The sequence below is a fragment of the Epinephelus fuscoguttatus genome, linkage group LG22 (genome assembly GCF_011397635.1).
Source record: "Epinephelus fuscoguttatus linkage group LG22, E.fuscoguttatus.final_Chr_v1".
Taxonomy (NCBI): Eukaryota; Metazoa; Chordata; class Actinopteri; order Perciformes; family Serranidae; genus Epinephelus; species Epinephelus fuscoguttatus.
In genome coordinates this window covers 27,796,470-27,818,802 of record NC_064773.1, presented here as the reverse complement: position 1 = coordinate 27,818,802, position 22,333 = coordinate 27,796,470, and the positions used below count along the sequence as shown (strand labels likewise).

The 22,333-nt window shown below is 41.5% G+C and overlaps 1 protein-coding gene across 5 annotated transcripts; it reads left to right on the top strand.

Annotated features, from left to right (window-relative positions):
* The first annotated feature begins 1,460 nt into the window (after positions 1-1,460).
* On the top strand, positions 1,461-17,954 carry selenoo2 (selenoprotein O2). Of its 5 annotated transcripts, none has more exons than XM_049566963.1 (9): positions 1,461-3,113; positions 6,548-6,751; positions 6,844-7,021; positions 7,159-7,289; positions 8,514-8,791; positions 8,892-9,054; positions 9,375-9,560; positions 11,815-11,971; positions 17,223-17,954. In XM_049566963.1, exons 1-9 carry the CDS (start codon positions 2,680-2,682, stop codon positions 17,391-17,393), a joined length of 1,902 nt encoding a protein of 633 aa, XP_049422920.1. In that variant the 5' UTR covers positions 1,461-2,679; the 3' UTR covers positions 17,394-17,954. The 5 variants fall into 5 exon arrangements, with proteins under 5 accessions (XP_049422920.1, XP_049422921.1, XP_049422923.1 ...); XM_049566964.1 differs by lacking the exon at positions 17,223-17,954 and adding an exon at positions 12,426-13,145; XM_049566966.1 differs by lacking the exons at positions 9,375-9,560; positions 11,815-11,971 and adding an exon at positions 14,168-14,353.
* Positions 17,955-22,333: the final 4,379 nt, after the last annotated feature.

The window sequence follows — 22,333 nt, the reverse complement described above, 5'->3', positions numbered from 1 at the left end:
AGCACACATGAGAGGGAGTGATGTTGTATTGTATATCGTCAAGGCTGTGATTCGGTATAGGCACAAGGCGACGACAATCACAGCCATGACGAGTGAGTTAAAGTTAAATGAGTTAAAGTTTGAAACAGTTTTAATAAAGTAGTGAATTTAGAATACATGAATTTTGTTTTTTTGACTTTTATGGTGGTATCGAATGAGTATCGAGAATTGTGGAAATTCACTGGTATTGGTATCGACTACTGAAATTCTGGTATCGTGACAAGCCTAGAATACATTTGTATTTATTAAGCAACAATTTAAATAAAACAAGAAAAATATTCTTTAAATATAATTACAATGAAATAGAATAATACATACTCAGAGTTTGGTATAACGTGTTAGTTTGCTGTTTGAGTAATCAAATACTTGAGTACATTTTCAAACAAGCCATCAGATGCTTCCGTTACTTTTAGAACATTGGTCCTTCAGCTCCGAAACAGCAATGACTGTCTTTTGGTTCTAATAACAGAGATAACTTTAAACCTATCAGTCCGAAAGAAGTCATGAAGCTTGTGGCTCGCTACATGGTAGGAAATGCTGCCGTTGTCTACGGTGGAGTCTAAAAAAAGGTGGAGGAGGACTCGCTGACAGACAGGTCAGACTCGGGAGGACTTGCATTAAAGGATAACTTCAGTATTTTTCAACCTGGGCCCTATTTCCCCATGTGTATGTGTGCGTATGATTCATAGGTACAACTTGTTTTAAAATTGGTTCATTATTGAGGGAGGCGCATGCAGCTGGCAGCCGCGAGGTAGATATGGGGGCAAATGCGTCCCGTATAAGTTTGCGCATTAAAAGTGCTTTTTTTTTTTTGCAACTGACCTGTTCAGATTGCCAGTGTTATCTCTGTAAATACCATAAATAGGGTTTTTCAAAAAATTCAAAATGGCAGAAAATCTATATAACTGGACGTTATGAGTTCAAATTTGTTCCTCATGAGGAGAGGCATCTCTGTGCAAGGTTTCATGTCTCTATGACATACGGGGCATGATATATGCCCATTCAAAGTTTGCAACTTCAATTGGTTGCTATAGCGCCCCCTTTGGCCAATTGATGTAATATTTCTTCATTCGCATCCTCTCATGACCCTCTACCACTGTGCCAAATTTCACATGGATTGACCAAGTCAGTGAGGAGAAAAACGAGAAACAGACACACAGACAGACACACCCACAGAGTTTTCGTCATTACATAGTGAGAAGATATAGTAAGATAGTAAGATGATGAAAAAGATCAAACTGACAATGTACATACAATACAAAGAAATGACACGCAAGAGGGAAAAAACAACACAATTGAGTTTATTGCAAAGGGTGTTCACTTGTTTACATGTCATAGGCTACATAAACAAACAAATGAAATAAAACCTCACTAATAATGGGAAAGTGCAAGGAATTTCAGCCTTGTTTTTATATACAAAGTCCATCAGTCAGACAGCTGCCTCAAAGAAGCTTGAGTCCAGGTGGGGGTACTGCACCAAGCAGGACTACTCAGTTACACAGGTAACTACATGTAAAAACTTCTCTGAACATTTGTTAATAAATAAAATACAAAGTTTTCAATTCAGTCGCTTGCACTGGTGAAAACTATGTTCTTGACATGTGTCCGGTTGAATGAGTGAATGTCCAAAACAATGAAGTCTTTTTGGGTGATGTTCCCATTTCTTTGCAGAATGACAATAAAAACAGAAGTAGATGACCTTGATGACTTGATGCAAACATGAAACATGAAGTGATCCAGATTAATTCTGCATTTTATACTTTACACAAGTTCCCACACATAAGCTCAAAATGACTTCAACTTCCGCTGTGACCGCAAAACACCTGATTCAAATCATCTGTGACTTATGTTACCTCCTAGACTATACACACATGCCATCTAGTGGTCAAAAGTGTTATAGTCTATACATGCAATTCATACACAACTAGAAAAGCAATTAGAGAATGCAGACCTCCGCCAAGTAAGTGATATTCCCTCCCCCTCTGCATCAGATTTTGCAGCCTGCATCACAATTAGGTTATTTGCATCACTATCATTATTAGGTTATATATGCCTTCACCATGGAGACACTGTGGTGTATTTTTTTTTCGTTTTTATTTTGTACCAACATAGAATATAATGTGTTTTTTGTATTTTTCACTTTCTTTTTTTCCAACACAGAACATTAATTTCAACTTTAGAATTACAATATTTAGCAAGTAGAACAAGACGTGCTTTCCGGCCATCAGATGGCGCTATTTTCACCGTCTTAAGGCTGTCAGACCATAGACTTTATTTATTATTTTATCCACTTTGCTTCAACCGATCACCTCCAAAATTGTATCATCTGTTCCTTGTCCCATTATCAACCTTTCCTGGAAATTTCATCAAAATCCGTTCATAACTTTTTGAGTTATTTTGCAGACAAACAAACAAACAAACAAACAGACAAATAAACCACCAACGCCGGCGAAAACATAACGGAGGTAACTATGCATTAGAATATAAATACACATGCTAAATGGTTCCTTGAACCAACACTGACTAAAGAGGTCAAAGTTGGTACAACCCCTGAACACTGACGTATAACTCCGTGCCATACAGTACCCACTAACGCCTCCTCACAGCCCTGATTATGACTGAGTCCTAACTTCACTTCCCATGGAGCCCTCTCAGTGCGCATCCACGGCACTGGAGCGCTTATCTTTCAATAACACTGCGTTGAAAAAGCTGCCGGTGGATGACTCGGATGAGCCCGGGTCCCGAACGGTCCAAGCGGCATGTTTCTCCAGAATCCGGGCTCTGCAGCCCCTGGTGCGCCCGACCTTCGTGGCCCAGTCCCAGTCTGCCCTGGCTCTGCTCGGCCTGACTGTGCAGGAAGTGGTGGGTAATCCTGTGGGGCCGGAGTATCTGAGCGGCTCCAGGCTGCTGCCGGGCTCCCAGCCGGCTGCGCACTGTTACAGCGGACACCAGTTCGGACTGTTTGCGGGACAGCTGGGGGATGGAGCGGTGATGTACCTGGGGGAGGTGGAGTCCGGCACCCATGGGCGATGGGAGATTCAGGTGAAAGGCGCAGGAGTGACACCTTACTCCAGGTAATTTTTGCTGTGTGCAACATATTTGGATCAGCTTATGTATAATGATCCACCTTAAGGACAGGTTATAGCTCTGGGACAAAATACTGGATGCAGTTTCCTCTGACCAAATGAGAATATGTTCATTTCAGCAGGTGACACAGCCAGTCTTTTATAAGCTTTGCTCACCAGAGGCATGTGAATGCACTAACCCAAGCAGAGCTGCTTAAAAGCTTAACTGCTTGGCACACATCATTGCTTAACAGCTGTGTGCTGAGGAGAACCAGAACACCTATAGTTCCTCCAGATGATTTAGTCTGTTTACACACACAGATAGTAGGCTATAAGGAATATTTGAGAGCATAGAGAATATATGAATATTTTTGTGTAGTATAGGTAGTGCTACACCTCTGTCCAAAAAATAAAAAAATAAATAAAATAAGAGCTAATTATGAAAAATACCAAGAGCTAATTAAACTTTGAGACATTCAGTCATGACTGACAAAAATAATAAAAACAGGATAATAGAGATCCATACAAGAGGGGGTATAGCACGAGTCTCAATCCGCCCCAAAACAATCAAAATAATATAATTAAATTTGAATAAATAAACACATTGAAATTGACAGTGAAAATAATATATACAAACAGGAATAAATACAAAAACAAAAAATTGGCAGGGCAAGACAAAACAAAAAAAAAATCACACTTCCAGGCCCCCAGACTATACAAAATAATTCCAACCCCCCAACCTCAGATTGGCCCTTGAGCACAGTTAGTCATCCTAGTCAACATAGATTCATAAGAGGCAGTTTTTATCATAAAGTTGACCCATTCTTTTACTTCTGGGGGCTTTGTTGACTTAGGTTATAGGTTAATATTCTTGGGTCCGTTTCACAAAGCGGGTTTAACAAACTCTGAGTCTAATACTGAACTCTGAGTTGATCTACTCTGAGATAGGAAACTCTGAGTTTCCAGTTCCAGAACAGCTGATTTGAATCAGTTTAATCAACTCGGAGTAGTTTCACTTGGAGTTAAGCGCGTGCACCACAACTATAAAAAGCCAGCATCAATGGAGCCCCGATTCGACGAGTCACCATGGCAACGGGGAAGAGGAGGGCTGCGTTTTTCACCCCACTAGAATTAGAAATCTTAATGCGCTCATACGGCGAGTTTGCACATGTTTTCAAAAAGAAGTGCAACACCGCTGCAGCTGCAAAAGAGAGGGAGACAGCGTGGGAGAACATTGCTGCTCGGGTCTTGAATGGTAGCCTATTAATTTATTTCATTTAGGTGCAATCCCGCGGGGGAGAAGCGCACTTGCAGCAGTTTAGGATGAAATGTAAACACATTGTTCAAACAGGTAAGACCTCGGCATAATCTCATGGGGGTACCTCATTTTGATCATGTTTTACATTGTAAAGTAAATATTAAGTGGCTGTTTGACTGTGCAGTTGTTTTATCCCCAACATAATGCTGTTTTCACACACATAAATGTCTTTTCATCTATATCATTTTCTGTTAAATAATTAAGCCTATTTAAACTAACACAGACTTCTACTCAGCCAACAGAAAGAAGGCAGATGCCTGTAAAACGAGCACACTTTTCTGACCGCCCTGCATACAGCTGCCTTACTCAAGTGCTCAGCATCTCCGACATTGTACAAAAAACTTCCATTTGCAAAGAAACGCAGCGCAACACACAATATCTGCTGGGATGTGAGAGCATGACTACGATTGGTAATGTTGCAAATGTAAGGACGGATTAGGTTGTGTATGTAGATGATGGACTGTGATGTGAAACGGTAGGCTACAGCTCAAAAATATAATTGTCTGGAAATGCTAAAACATCTATGCGTGGTCTGATAACCATCTCCCGACGAATATTTAATTCTCTGCGCAGTAATGCTGCTTCTTCATCCACGGGATCGTTATCAAAAGGTCATGCCATGTTAGTGAAAAAAGTCGACACCTACTGTGCCTGATGGACTTCTAATATACTGACTCTGATTTTTTTAAATGATTTTTTAAAATGACAGACGGCAGAACTACGCTACGCCAAAACTCGCCTGCTGACTGAATGAATAAGGAAATCAAATGGAGTGTGTGGCTCTGAAAGAGGGCGGAGACAGAGAGAAACTCGAGGTTCATTGAGAAAAACCTGGTCCCGACCAGGTTAGGTTCATAGAGTCTGTTACTATGGTAACTGACCGAGAGCTTAAGTTACCTCTCTCTCTGAAACAGGCTAGAGTTACCCCTCTTTCTATGGTTTGAGTTACCTCCCTTTTTGAAACGGAAAACTCAGAGTTTCCCTCATTTCAAGGTTAACAGACTCTGAGTTTTCACTAAACCTGCTTTGTGAAACGGACCCCTTGTGTAGTATAGACAGTGCTAGACCCCCGTCAAAAAAAGAAAAAATATTAAAAGCTAATTATGAAAAATATCAAGAGCTAATTAAACTTAAACACAATTGTTTAGATAACAATAGTAATAATAAGAATAAGAATATGGTATAATACACTATGTGCAAATTTGCAAAATTCAATTTCAGTTTTTTTCTTTTTTATTTATTTATTTGTTTTGATGCTACACTCAAGATGGCCTTTGCCTTCTCATTTTCTCTTGCTCTAATGCTCTCCGCATGCACTCCACTTCACCATACCCATCAATGCTCTAGCCTGTGATGATCACCCAATGACTAGAGGACTATGGTACCCTTACTACAGACTGACCATTGGTATTTAGACAAGACTTTAAAAAAAAAGTATTTATGTATTTATTCTTTCACATTTTGCTGCCCCCTCCTCAGGGTTGTGCCCTTATTGGCTACCTATGTTGCCTATAAGAAAAGCCGCCACAGTGTATAGGCTATGCATGTCTTAAAAAGTAGGGGGACATTGTAACCTGACATGGAATGTGAAAGCATATTCCTGAACTTTGAAACATGACATCAAAGCTCTTAATGAACTCAAGATCGACTTACTAGCCCTTTCCTGAGCTTTCAACTACTTCTCATAGTTTTATCGGTAAATGCAGTTTGTTCAGTTGACAAAGTGAACTCTCAAGAAAAATCAATTAAATGAACCTTTTTTTTTTCATTTAATTGCCCATTGGGCAAACTTCATGCACTAAGAGACACTGTGAGATCTAGTTGAAAGATAAGGAAAAAGATAGTAAGAGGACCTTAAGTGATTTTTTTTTGTGAAATCACATGGTTTTGATCAATGGCCGAAATATAAAGAAAAGGACAGATAAATAATGCTGTTTTTTAAAAGCTCTGGAACTTTACCAGAACGTATGAGACAGTTTGCAAGTTAAACTACTGTAAATGTAATCCAGTACCAATCATTTTTCATTGGATAACTAAATTAATTTATCTGGCTGACACAAAATACATAACCCACTGGTTAATCAGAGCTGAATATCAAACAAATCTGTGTGACACATTTTCTCAGAGATGGCGATGGCAGGAAAGTGCTTCGCTCCAGCATCAGGGAGTTCCTATGCAGCGAGGCCATGGCTGCCCTGGGGATACCCAGCACCCGTGCAGCCTCCCTTGTGACCTCTGACCTTTACGTCAGCAGAGATCCACTCAACAGTGGCAGGCGCATTTCTGAGCGCTGCTCAGTCGTCCTGCGTGTCGCCCCTTCCTTCATCAGGTAGGAAACATTTAAAGTCTTTACAGGCACACACAAAAAATTGACTGTAGTGCTATTTGTGACAAATATCGACATTTTATTTTTTGTTTCAGATTTGGTTCTTTTGAGATCTTTCTAGGCCGTGATGATTTCTCAGGTCTGCAGGGTCCCAGTGCAGGGCGGCATGACATTCGTGCTCAGCTGCTGGATTACGTCATTGAGACTTTTTATCCTTGCATCCATCAGGCTCATAGTGACCGGAAAGACAGGAATATGGCTTTCTTTAGAGAGGTGAGGATCGACGTGTTAATAAGATGAGTGCTAATAATGACAGACGCTGTTTAAGGCTTTGTCTCTCTTTAGGTTGGTTCATTTTATGTTGGTGCTTTTTGCATTCTGATCCTCAGATTTGACCTATTTATTCCCAGGTGATGATGCGAACTGCTAAACTAGTGGCCCAGTGGCAGTGTGTTGGTTTTTGCCATGGTGTCCTTAACACAGACAACATGAGCATCTTGGGTCTCACTCTGGATTATGGGCCCTTTGGTTTCATGGACAGGTAGGCTGCTGAGAGTGGAAGTGCATTTATTTATTTGACCAGAGTGTCCTCTTAGCGTTTTCCTCTTAGATTACTCCCGATCTGAAGAACTGTTTCCCAAGCTTGTCTCAATAAAGTTCACCATAGACCATAAAAATAATGGATGCAGCTGATGTTACCCACTGGTTTGTGGACTCCCATTTTAAAGCCTCAAGTTCAGCATTTTGGCTGTCGCCACCTTGTTTTTTTTTCGGCAAAGAGTGGAGCTGTGAAGGAATGAGAGTTGGATCTGACTCAGAGATTATGGTGACACCTCATAAACAGCCTGACTCTCAAAGCGCCCGCTCTCAATTAATTATGCATAACTTTGAGCCTTAAAATACGCAAAGTTAGTATGGTAGATGCTAGCTTAGTCAACACAGTGCATTTACAGCCATGGTTAACAAAGATAATGCTAATGCTAATTTTTTGCTTGTGGAAACCGAGACCAAAACCGTTAATTGTAGAAGCCTGTAAATATGTTGATTTCCATTGTAAAGTTGGGTATTCTAATATGGATAGATGCATTGACCATAGAATGCATAAGAGAATGGACATAGCCACCATGACATCACGTATTGCTTTGTGGATTCCCATTTCTTGCTTCAAGTCTGGCATTTCCGTTGTTGCCATCTTGGATTTTTGGAGCCAGAAGTGACCATACTTGGATGAAGGGTGGAGCTGTGGAAAAGTGAGGGGTGGATCTGACTCAAAGACTGTGGTGACACCTCACAGACAGCCTGTCACTCAATGTGGCCCCGCCCTTAATTAATTATACATAAATTTAAGCCTCAGTAAAATTTAAATACGTGAGTTATATAAAAATTCTATCTCTGTACAGTTGTCAAGAATGTTGAAATTAGCTATAGAGACCAAAACCGGTTTTTGTACCAGGCTGAAAACATGTTTATTTCTACTGTAAAGTTTGACGTTTTAACATGGGTGTCTTTTGGGTTTGACTTGCTTTTGGAGCCAGCCTCTAGTGGCCATTAGTGGAACTGCAGTTTTTGGCACCTCTGCATTTCCTTCATTTTTCAGCTCACCACTTGAGTTAAACTTAAAAACAATTTCAGCTCTGCCTTAGTGAAATGGTTAATCAGATTACAGTCTGTTTGGACATACATTAAGGAAAAATATACACATTGTACACATTATATAATTACTCATATGATATTATATATGAAAACTTTTCCACCCGTGTTTCAGATTTGATCCAGATTTCGTTTGCAACTCCTCTGACAAGAGAGGGCGCTACTCCTATCAAGCCCAACCATCTGTGTGTCGCTGGAACCTGGCTCGTCTGGCAGAGGCATTGGGCTCTGAGCTGGATGCAGCTGAGGCAGGGGCTGTCCTGGATGAATTCATGCCAGCATATGAAGCCTTCTACTTGTGTATCATGAGAAAAAAACTGGGCCTTGTGAGAAAAGAAGAGGCAGAGGACAGCGAGCTCATATCAGACCTGCTGCGCCTCATGCACAACACTGGTACAAATAGTTATGAGACAAAGTTGGAAATGTCAGGAAGACTTTTCCTGGTAATGCTTCTGCAGTCTTGGCATGGTGCTATAATATAATGTGTTTCTAGGTGCAGATTTCACCAACACCTTCCGCCTGCTGAGCCATGTCCCCTGGCCTGAGGAGGGCGAGAATGAGAGGGCCACAGTGGGGCCATTAGTGGACCTCATCCTAGAGCAGTGTGCCTCTATTGAGGAGCTTAAGGTGGCTAATAAGCCAACTATGGAGGACCGGTGAGGGAGTGTATGGTGGTTGGATACATGTGTGTGAGCAGCTACTGTATTATAAGAACAAACTGTCTCTAGCTGCCCCACCATATACTCCTAAAAAAAATGTGCATTTAATCCAGTCTGAGTAGTGCACAGTTCAAATGACTGAATCTCTCTCCTCATCTAATTTGTATTTCCTTTTAAATGCTAGCATTTTGGGGAAAAATCTAACCAAGACAATATGTAAGTGAAATGTGTGTCTTATAACATTTGGTAGGATTTATGTTGAGAGCACCAGAGTTGTGGTTAACATCACTTACCTCTAGCATTCTCTCCTTTTCTAGTGAGCTGGCGATGATTCTGTCCATGGCACAAACCAACCCAGTGATGTTTGGGATGGTGGCAGACAGTCCAGCTGTGTCTCAGCAACTGGAACGGATGGGACGGCTAAAGGAGCTGCTCGAGACAGATCAGGATGAGCTTAAGAAAAAGCAGCGCGATGACTGGATTTGCTGGGTTAGCCGATACAGGTAAGTAAAAGGGTCCATGTCATTGGTTCGACAGCCCATTGGTTCGACATCCCATTAGTCCGACTGTCCGCGGTGCTGAACAACTCACGGCGGGCATATGGTGCGCCGCGACCGGCTTGAGGCGGAGCAGGCTCACGGCTTATGTGTTTGCCACTTTCTTTTTCATTTTAACCCACACCATGATCTTTTCCTGACCCTAACCAAGTGGTTTTTGTGCCTAAACCTAACCAGATCTTAACCACAGGACATCTTGATGATTTCGGAACGGACTTCGGAACAATGAGTTTAATATGGTCAGAACAATGGGCTGTTGGACCAATGGGCTGTCGAACCAATGGGCAGTTCCCAAGTAAAAGAGATAGATTTCTAAGTTCCCCTCAGGAGTGTCTTATCTTTTTAGGTTTTGGTTCCGCTGCCCACAACAAGGCAGCTGTTTTCAATAAAAGACATTTGATGAACCCACTACACGCTACCTGCTTAGCACCAAACAGCAGATAAAGTTAGCAGTTAGCTTTTGAATGTAGTGCAACATTCAGCAGAAGAGCTGGATATTTCCCTCAAAGCAGGGGCAGGCAGAAATGTGGAAAGACAAAAAAATACATTCACGTCCTGCAGCTCTCACCTCTCTCTCCCAAGCCCTCCCATTAGATGACCACAGTCATATGCACGCGCAGACTGCAAATGAGACAAGAATTAGCTACCTAGCGAACCCATGTAACCTTCACCTCACTCCTGGCCACTGTGAACTGCTTCATTGGGAGGAAAAACTCCCCAGCACCAGGTGTCACAGTGTGCTCATGGCCGCAACCAAAAGTTTACTAATCTGGCAGGTAGTTGGGGCTGTACCGTCCCCTGGAGGGGGGCTTGTACTGGCTGGAATTGGGTTGCTGCAACCGCTGGCTTGGTGTCCTTCTCCAGGGCAGTGTTGCCAGATCTCGTGAGACAAATAAGCAACCAGGCCTGTGAAAACAAGCCCAAAACAAGCAACTTTTTCACGGAGCTCCCCTAGGTTCCAGTGAGAGAAAATTAAATAAAGTGTGTGCATGGTTTTACAGTCTGTGGGGACGAATTTTAAACTGTGGGTACAGATTGTCAATTTACATCCATGTGGACAGATAAGTAAACTGCGCGCAGTTTTGCAAAACTGTACCCATGGTACACAGTTTATTTATTTTTCTCCCCCCTGAGCTTCAGGACAATGACCACAAGAGGGAGTTAAACTACCTTTTAACATTAATTAACATTAGAAAACAGGTGGGATATCAAATATAGACTGATGTACCAAGTACATTATATACACAGTAGACCTCTTATCATTAAAATTTGCACACACAAATAAATATCCTGAATTCACAAATTCTTTATTTATTATTGCTTTTTATGCACTCATCTAACTTTTTTCTTTTAATTACAGGACTGACGTTTTCCTAACCAGAAAAAAAAACACATTACCCTGCTCTGCCTCTGATTGGCTAGTACTCGTTGCCATCAGGGTCAGAGCCAATTAGAAGCAGGATGCGGGTGGGAAAAAACTCTGCTGTCTCCTGTGTGTATGGGGAAAGGGGAGGGACAGAGGGAACAGGCAAGACAAACTATCCTACGTTTAAATAACATATCGAAAATATCTGCTTGACAACTTATTATGGAGCTGGGAACAAGCCCAAATAAGCAACTACGCTTTAGAAATGCCCAAAAAAAATGCGACTCGCGACTACCGATATTTTTCAGTGACTTTACAGAAAAACAAGCCCAAAGTTGTTTATAATAAGCAGACTTGGCAACACTGCTCCGGAGCTGCTGCCTCCTCCTGGTGAGGTGGTTGCAGCAGCAGGGTTTTCTCTGAGTTCACTTAAATTGTTAAGTTGCTCTAAGTTTATTATGGATTTTTTTGCCTAGTGATGCCAAAATAAAACTCCCTTCCCCAGCTTTAAGGACTATGTGGGGACCAAAATAGAGCTAAAAGGAGAGTGAAAAATTTCTTGGTGGCCACAAACATGACCCAAATTCATTAGTTTTGTACAGTTACGTATATGGCACTAACATAGTAGTGTATATGTGTACTTGAACCCAGTGATGTTAGAATATGTGATATTCATACATATACAAAATTCTTTCAATTTTGAAAATGCACATATATGGCACTCCACTATATGTATGACATATGTGATTCCAGCATATATGATATCTATTTCCCTATGAGATGAATCAACTAATTTACTTTTCTTTACCAATCTCTCTTGCACTGAAAAACCAGGAGGCGTTTAGCCAGGGAGTGTGATGGCACACGTGACTTGTCTCTCATCAAAAAGGAGAGGCTCAGTGTGATGAACAACACCAACCCCCAAGTTGTCCTACGCAACTACATCGCCCAGAATGCAATTCAGGTTGCAGAAAAGGGAGATTTCTCGGAGGTCAGGAGTCCTATGAATGTCTCTGACTTTGTCAAAATCTCCATTGGGACATCTAGATCCATTACAGCTGATATAAAAGGCAACATGGAGTTCAGTAGTGTTTCACAGGGTTCTCCCCAGAGAGTTGTTAGCCAACACTTGCCCTCAAAGGGAGGAGGACAGGGTTGTGAATGTGAGACACTATATCTGAGTTGGCCACTAGGTGGAGACAACAGCCATCAGTGGGACAGACAGTAATCAATCAATCAATCAGTCAATTTTATTTATAAAGCCCAATATCACAAATCACAATTTGCCTCACAGGGCTTTACAGCATCCCTCCGTCCTTAGGACCCTCACATGGACTGGGATGTCTCAGTGGAGTTTGTCTAGAGCAATTTTGATTTTGTATTTCTATGAGAGCAATTTGAATCCTATTTTCAAGGACTAACAGAAGTAACCCTATCTGTACCAGGTCAACAGGGTCCTCAAAGCTCTGGAGACACCATATTCTGATGCAGTTGGGCGGAGCCTTTGGATGGACTTAATGCGTGTGGTGAAAAGGAGCAGAACATGAGAGAGCCTGCCTACAACAGGAAACCTCCTGCCTGGGCACAAAGGATTTGTATCACCTGATCATCTTAGAGCCTCCCAGACAAGTTAAGGAGAGAGGTCTGTTTCACTGGTGGACCATTTCAGAGCAAACAAGATGTGGCTGACTGCTACTACTGTTGCTGCTCTCCACTCCCACCTCAGACTTTCTTTCCTGCTCCCTGAAAGGAGGATGTTATATAACCAAGTGTGTTCCAGGGTTTATCAGCCTGTTCATAGATCTGTTTGTGTGATCATAATGATTTTATTTCAGTGTTTAAAGCTGTTGAAGAGTAATACATAGACTGTGTTCCTTACGTTCAATTTGACTAAATTTGACAGAATCCTTACAAGTAGTCAATGAATTTGCTGATGAAGTATGATGGCTCAGATGACCAGTCACACGATGACCTGTCTGGGCCTGAAACACCAGGAACACACTGACATCAATTAATTACAGAAAGTGGACTCATAAAGTCAATGTGTCAAGTCATAGATATGCGAACACTGATTACCATTATTTTTTTGAAGCTACTGTAACTAGGAAATGTAAAATGATTGTTGGGATTTTACGTCTAACATTCTCATGAAGTTTGAAATAAAAGATCACATGAGTTAAACTTAAAAACAATTTCAGCTCTGCCTTAGTGAAATGGTTAATCAGATTACAGTCTGTTTGGACATACATTAAGGAAAAATATACACATTGTACACATTATATAATTACTCATATGATATTATATATGAAAACTTTTCCACCCGTGTTTCAGATTTGATCCAGATTTCGTTTGCAACTCCTCTGACAAGAGAGGGCGCTACTCCTATCAAGCCCAACCATCTGTGTGTTGCTGGAACCTGTCTGGCAGAGGCATTGGGCTCTGAGCTGGATGCAGCTGAGGCAGGGGCTGTCCTGGATGAATTCATGCCAGCATATGAAGCCTTCTACTTGTGTATCATGAGAAAAAAACTGGGCCTTGTGAGAAAAGAAGAGGCAGAGGACAGCGAGCTCATATCAGACCTGCTGCGCCTCATGCACAACACTGGTACAAATAGTTATGAGACAAAGTTGGAAATGTCAGGAAAACTTTTCCTGGTAATGCTTCTGCAGTCTTGGCATGGTGCTATAATATAATGTGTTTCTAGGTGCAGATTTCACCAACACCTTCCGCCTGCTGAGCCATGTCCCCTGGCCTGAGGAGGGCGAGAATGAGAGGGCCACAGTGGGGCCATTAGTGGACCTCATCCTAGAGCAGTGTGCCTCTATTGAGGAGCTTAAGGTGGCTAATAAGCCAACTATGGAGGACCGGTGAGGGAGTGTATGGTGGTTGGATACATGTGTGTGAGCAGCTACTGTATTATAAGAACAAACTGTCTCTAGCTGCCCCACCATATACTCCTAAAAAAAATGTGCATTTAATCCAGTCTGAGTAGTGCACAGTTCAAATGACTGAATCTCTCTCCTCATCTAATTTGTATTTCCTTTTAAATGCTAGCATTTTGGGGAAAAATCTAACCAAGACAATATGTAAGTGAAATGTGTGTCTTGTAACATTTGGTAGGATTTATGTTGAGAGCACCAGAGTTGTGGTTAACATCACTTACCTCTAGCATTCTCTCCTTTTCTAGTGAGCTGGCGATGATTCTGTCCATGGCACAAACCAACCCAGTGATGTTTGGGATGGTGGCAGACAGTCCAGCTGTGTCTCAGCAACTGGAACGGATGGGACGGCTAAAGGAGCTGCTCGAGACAGATCAGGATGAGCTTAAGAAAAAGCAGCGCGATGACTGGATTTGCTGGGTTAGCCGATACAGGTAAGTAAAAGGGTCCATGTCATTGGTTCGACAGCCCATTGGTTCGACATCCCATTAGTCCGACTGTCCGCGGTGCTGAACAACTCACGGCGGGCATATGGTGCGCCGCGACCGGCTTGAGGCGGAGCAGGCTCACGGCTTATGTGTTTGCCACTTTCTTTTTCATTTTAACCCACACCATGATCTTTTCCTGACCCTAACCAAGTGGTTTTTGTGCCTAAACCTAACCAGATCTTAACCACAGGACATCTTGATGATTTCGGAATGGACTTCGGAACAATGAGTTTAATATGGTCAGAACAATGGGCTGTTGGACCAATGGGCTGTCGAACCAATGGGCAGTTCCCAAGTAAAAGAGATAGATTTCTAAGTTCCCCTCAGGAGTGTCTTATCTTTTTAGGTTTTGGTTCCGCTGCCCACAACAAGGCAGCTGTTTTCAATAAAAGACATTTGATGAACCCACTACACGCTACCTGCTTAGCACCAAACAGCAGATAAAGTTAGCAGTTAGCTTTTGAATGTAGTGCAACATTCAGCAGAAGAGCTGGATATTTCCCTCAAAGCAGGGGCAGGCAGAAATGTGGAAAGACAAAAAAATACATTCACGTCCTGCAGCTCTCACCTCTCTCTCCCAAGCCCCTCCCATTAGATGACCACAGTCATATGCACGCGCAGACTGCAAATGAGACAAGAATTAGCTACCTAGCGAACCCATGTAACCTTCACCTCACTCCTGGCCACTGTGAACTGCTTCATTGGGAGGAAAAACTCCCCAGCACCAGGTGTCACAGTGTGCTCATGGCCGCAACCAAAAGTTTACTAATCTGGCAGGTAGTTGGGGCTGTACCGTCCCCTGGAGGGGGGCTTGTACTGGCTGGAATTGGGTTGCTGCAACCGCTGGCTTGGTGTCCTTCTCCAGGGCAGTGTTGCCAGATCTCGTGAGACAAATAAGCAACCAGGCCTGTGAAAACAAGCCCAAAACAAGCAACTTTTTCTACGGAGCTCCCCTAGGTTCCAGTGAGAGAAAATTAAATAAAGTGTGTGCATGGTTTTACAGTCTGTGGGGACGAATTTTAAACTGTGGGTACAGATTGTCAATTTACATCCATGTGGACAGATAAGTAAACTGCGCGCAGTTTTGCAAAACTGTACCCATGGTACACAGTTTATTTATTTTTCTCCCCCCTGAGCTTCAGGACAATGACCACAAGAGGGAGTTAAACTACCTTTTAACATTAATTAACATTAGAAAACAGGTGGGATATCAAATATAGACTGATGTACCAAGTACATTATATACACAGTAGACCTCTTATCATTAAAATTTGCACACACAAATAAATATCCTGAATTCACAAATTCTTTATTTATTATTGCTTTTTATGCACTCATCTAACTTTTTTCTTTTAATTACAGGACTGACGTTTTCCTAACCAGAAAAAAAAAAACACATTACCCTGCTCTGCCTCTGATTGGCTAGTACTCGTTGCCATCAGGGTCAGAGCCAATTAGAAGCAGGATGCGGGTGGGAAAAAACTCTGCTGTCTCCTGTGTGTATGGGGAAAGGGGAGGGACAGAGGGAACAGGCAAGACAAACTATCCTACGTTTAAATAACATATCGAAAATATCTGCTTGACAACTTATTATGGAGCTGGGAACAAGCCCAAATAAGCAACTACGCTTTAGAAATGCCCAAAAAAAATGCGACTCGCGACTACCGATATTTTCAGTGACTTTACAGAAAAACAAGCCCAAAGTTGTTTATAATAAGCAGACTTGGCAACACTGCTCCGGAGCTGCTGCCTCCTCCTGGTGAGGTGGTTGCAGCAGCAGGGTTTTCTCTGAGTTCACTTAAATTGTTAAGTTGCTCTAAGTTTATTATGGATTTTTTTGCCTAGTGATGCCAAAATAAAACTCCCTTCCCCAGCTTTAAGGACTATGTGGGGACCAAAATAGAGCTAAAAGGAGAGTGAAAAATTTCTTGGTGGCCACAAACATGACCCAAATTCATTAGTTTTGTACAGTTACGTATATGGCACTAACATAGTAGTGTATATGTGTACTTGAACCCAGTGATGTTAGAATATGTGATATTCATACATATACAAAATTCTTTCAATTTTGAAAATGCACATATATGGCACTCCACTATATGTATGACATATGTGATTCCAGCATATATGATATCTATTTCCCTATGAGATGAATCAACTAATTTACTTTTCTTTACCAATCTCTCTTGCACTGAAAAACCAGGAGGCGTTTAGCCAGGGAGTGTGATGGCACACGTGACTTGTCTCTCATCAAAAAGGAGAGGCTCAGTGTGATGAACAACACCAACCCCCAAGTTGTCCTACGCAACTACATCGCCCAGAATGCAATTCAGGTTGCAGAAAAGGGAGATTTCTCGGAGGTCAGGAGTCCTATGAATGTCTCTGACTTTGTCAAAATCTCCATTGGGACATCTAGATCCATTACAGCTGATATAAAAGGCAACATGGAGTTCAGTAGTGTTTCACAGGGTTCTCCCCAGAGAGTTGTTAGCCAACACTTGCCCTCAAAGGGAGGAGGACAGGGTTGTGAATGTGAGACACTATATCTGAGTTGGCCACTAGGTGGAGACAAAAAGCCATCAGTGGGACAGACAGTAATCAATCAATCAATCAGTCAATTTTATTTATAAAGCCCAATATCACAAATCACAATTTGCCTCACAGGGCTTTACAGCATCCCTCCGTCCTTAGGACCCTCACATGGACTGGGATGTCTCAGTGGAGTTTGTCTAGAGCAATTTTGATTTTGTATTTCTATGAGAGCAATTTGAATCCTATTTTCAAGGACTAACAGAAGTAACCCTATCTGTACCAGGTCAACAGGGTCCTCAAAGCTCTGGAGACACCATATTCTGATGCAGTTGGGCCGGAGCCTTTGGATGGACTTAATGCGTGTGGTGAAAAGGAGCAGAACATGAGAGAGCCTGCCTACAACAGGAAACCTCCTGCCTGGGCACAAAGGATTTGTATCACCTGATCATCTTAGAGCCTCCCAGACAAGTTAAGGAGAGAGGTCTGTTTCCACTGGTGGACCATTTCAGAGCAAACAAGATGTGGCTGACTGCTACTACTGTTGCTGCTCTCCACTCCCACCTCAGACTTTCTTTCCTGCTCCCTGAAAGGAGGATGTTATATAACCAAGTGTGTTCCAGGGTTTATCAGCCTGTTCATAGATCTGTTTGTGTGATCATAATGATTTTATTTCAGTGTTTAAAGCTGTTGAAGAGTAATACATAGACTGTGTTCCTTACGTTCAATTTGACTAAATTTGACAGAATCCTTACAAGTAGTCAATGAATTTGCTGATGAAGTATGATGGCTCAGATGACCAGTCACACGATGACCTGTCTGGGCCTGAAACACCAGGAACACACTGACATCAATTAATTACAGAAAGTGGACTCATAAAGTCAATGTGTCAAGTCATAGATATGCGAACACTGATTACCATTATTTTTTTGAAGCTACTGTAACTAGGAAATGTAAAATGATTGTTGGGATTTTACGTCTAACATTCTCATGAAGTTTGAAATAAAAGATCACATGCTGTTTATCACAAAGTGTGTAAATTGCAAGGTTTGTTTCAATCCTACACACATTTGGCATGAGCTCAGTATTTTAAAGGTCCAGTATGTAAGATTTATGGGGATATACTGGCAAAAATGGAATATAATATGATAAGTATTGTGATGATCCCTGTGTCGTAACAAGTATGTTTTCTTTAGTCTTTAATTCTGGGAGCGATAAGAATTCTTGTGTTTTCCTTTCCATATTGCACTGCCATGTTTCTGCAGAAGCCCAGAATGAACAAACCAAACACTGGCTTTAGATAGGGTCATTCATGTTTTCGTATCTGCTTCAATATGTAAAAGCCCCTCCACAATGAGCAAATGATTGTTTTTACTCATCTAAATCACCTAATGTGTTTGTTTTGGAGAGGAAGAGACCTCTGCTCACAGTGAAAACCACCTGAACATCTGGGTCTTAGGTTATCAATGAAAAAAAGTGCTCACACATTAGCAGTTGCTGGGCTAGAAAGACATGACATTACTTTATTTGGTGTTTTAACCAGTGATGGGCAGTAACAATGTACTGTCATTTCAGTACTTGAGTATCTGTACTTTACTTGAGTTATTTCTTTGGAAACTTTGACTCCACTCCATTTGAAAGACAAATATTGTACTCTTGAGTCCACTAAATTTCAAAGAAGGCTGAGGAAAAAGCTTTGGAGAGTCCAGATGGCCACTGGGACTTCATATTTTTAATAAGTAAATGATTCTGACTATTAGAAATAATGCGTACATTTTTCTTGTTTCAACAATTAATCAAGCCTCTAAAATCATCTTTGACTTTACCAAGCAATATCCTTTGCTTAATAATTTCTTCCATCTGAGTTTAATTTGTAAATTTAGTTGTGTTTTTATTGCAAACACATAAAAATGTGACATATACATGCTGCCATCTGTCTGACTTTTCAGTTGTTTTTGGCTTGATATGTTGTAGTGTCATTTGTCCAACAGATGGCACAAACCAGATGTATTTCCAAGTGACAGAGTGGGCTCTGTGAATCAGGTCTGGTTCGTTTGTTTCTGTCCCTCTGCACCTTAAATGGCCAGCACTTTCTTAGGAGTCTTTCTTTCTTCCTTTCAAAAAGTTACTTTCTTGCTTGCTCTCTTGCTTTCCTGCCATCTTTCTTTCTTGCTTGCTTGCTTTTTTTTTTCTCTTTTGGCTTTCTTGCTTCCTTTCATGCGTTAGTGCTTTCTTGCATGCTTGCTTTGTTGCTGTCTATGTCTGTTTAGATTAGGCCAGAGGTGTCAGACTCATTTTAAGTCATGGACCACATACAGCCTAATTTTAGTGGGCGGGACCAGTAAAACCATTGCATAACAAACTATAAATGACAGCGCCCCCAAATTCAAGCAAGTTAAGATATCTCCTGTCTTATAAACCTTTTACAAATCTAAAGTTTTAGCAGTGTTAGCAGCATTAGGGCTCCACCAATATTGTTTTAAGATAGACCAGGTCTGATACAGATTTTTTTATACTGAAGCTATAGTGATGGACAATATTTTTCACAAAGTTCAATGCTTTAAATGTGACCACATACCCCCAATTCTTTGTTCATGATTTGCCAGAATTGATGGCGGGGCCTCTTAAATGACGCACACCTGGGCACTCGCTAGCCTGTTCCAATGTTTGTCCACCGAATTCTAGGAGCCTTGCCTAACCCAGGTCCCACTGCACCAGCATAAGGTCAGACAATCGCTCTGAGGATTTCATCCTGGTACCTGACAGCAGTCAGGGCACCATGGAGGTCTGTGTGACCCTCCAAGGATATGCCTCCCCAGATCATCGCTGACCCACCGCCAAACCAGTCATGCTGGATGATGTTACAGGCAGCATAATGTTTACCACGGCGTTTCCAGACTCTTTCATGTCTGTCACATGTGCCCAGTGTGAACCTGCTCTCATCTGTGAAGAAAACAGAGTGCCAATGGCAGACCTGCCAATCTAGGTGTTCTCTAGTGAATACAGTACTGGGTGGTGAGCACAGGTCCCACTAAAGGATGTCGGGCCCTCGTGCCACCCTCATGGAGTCTGTTTCTGACAGGTCAGAAACATGCACACCAGCAGCCTGCTGGAGGTAATTTTGTAGGGCTCTGGCAGTGCTCCTACTGTTCCTCCTCACACAAAGGAGCACATACTGGTCCTGCTGTTGGGTTGATGCCCTTCTAAGGCCCTGTCCAGCTCTGCTAGTGTAACAGCCAGTCTCCTGGTATCTCCTCCATGCTCTTGAGACTGTGCTGGGAGACACAGCAAACCTTCTTGTGACTGCACATATGGACAAGCTGGACTACTTATGCAATCTGATTGGGCTACAGGTACCACCTCATGCTACCAGTAGTGACAAGGACACTATCAGAACACAAAACTAGAGAAGAATTAGTCAGGCAGTATAAGGAGAGACCAACTATCTATGGCCACCACATATAAAACACTCCCTTTTTGGGGGTTGTCTTGCTTTTGCCTCTCCATTGCACATGTTGTCACTTTCATTTGCACCAAAGTAAATGAAATCTCCTGAATGGACAGACTGATTTCCCTGAAGTTTAACTGACTTGGTGTAATACTGTGAAGATCAAGTGTTCCCTTAATTTTTTTAGCAGTGCAATTTGACAAGGCAGCTTTTACTTGTATTGGAGGAATATTTGACCAGGAGTATCTATACCCTGACTCAAGTAATAGAGTTGAGCACTTTGTCCACCACTGCTTTTAACCGGATTAAGTCACTGGGTCCATTTGTTTTGGAGAATAGACCTTTGCAGATAATTTGGCTCCCGGTAAAAATCTCCATAAGGTCTGGATCAAAAAAAGGTGACGTGCTAAACAGCATGGAAGAAAGACTGATTGTAACGTGAAACTGTTTTGCTCTGTGTTTTTACATATTTTAGAGAGAAAGAGACCTCTAATATCTGTGGATAATTCAGCTCACAGTAAAAGTCTCCTTAACAATGAACATCGAAGGAATTCTAACTGGGAGAAGTTTCAGCTGGTTGCAATCTTCAATACTCACCACTAGCTGCCACTAAATCCCCCTAAATCTTACACACAAGCCCTCTAAAGGCCCTGGAAACTTCAGAGTCTTTCATTAACTATGAGATCCTACATGAAAGTTATTTTTTTCTTTTGCCAGACTCAGAAAGTTATTTTTATTTATCTATTTATTCTTTACATGATTATATCTGGACATGCGTGTTTGTTTGCGCCTTTTTCACTGTCTTGAAGTGACTCGGGCCTAGTGATAATGGTAATGTCACAAATTTTAGTGCAACCTATAAATCAAATGGTAGCGGTGGGGTTGTTAAACCAGGCTACTGTCAAAAAAATCTGATGAAACCACTCCCTGACAGTGTTGACAAGGCAGATTAGCCGAGGTTTGGAGTGTTAAGCTCTTTATAAATATTAACTTAGACTTTTTTTTCATATGCAGCCTGTTTAATCGTGAAGATTTATTCTTATAGAGCAGTGATATAGGAAAATAGTGGCCCATGGGCAGAACTCAGCCCTCAGTCCAAAATATTTGGCCCATGATAAAAATTTCAACTCCATAGCATCAAAGCTTTTGCATGATTTTTCACATATCTACTGTAGATAACGATGGAAAGGCCAGGGTCATGTAAAACTAATTAAATATGTATGATTTAATACTGCCACCGCATGAAACATGCAAACCTCATTCTGCACCAGACTGTAAAAACAGCGCATGGTGCCACAACTTTTCATGTTATAGAAAATGCCTTTGATGTGAAACCAACAAATGATATATTGCTATTTAACAGACAGTTGTATTTATAACAGCTTTTTTAAATCATTCATCAGAGACCTAATGTATATTGTTTTATCAAAAAGTTACTAGTGTATTTTTAGTAACTGCAAACTTGTAATATAAGTGGAGTATTATACCCTACACTTATTAGGGTTATGGTAGCAGTGTTGACATATAAACACAGGATAGATGTAATTAATTATTTGAATTAAAATACCCAGTGTGTGGCACTGATCACATATTTCTTTGACATATTATTAACTGTATTGCTGTAACCACAGTGCTAGTTCACTGCCTTTCTTGTTTTCTCATAGGTCCTGCTCCTGCCTGTGAAAAGGAAGTACATATTTACCTACTGACTTTGCACTACTGACAGGAAGCACTGAGTTGTGCCTTGCATACTGTAAACATATCACAATAGCACACTAACAGACTATCAAAAAGACATGCAAACACACTAGAGCTGAACTCCTGCATCTCATGAGGGAAGGACATTCATGTTCCCTTTTTATTTTTATCTGGTCACCAAAACAAGAACTTAACTGTACATGTGACACAGTGTGAAACTAATAACGTTGCATAAAGTACTACCGGGAGTC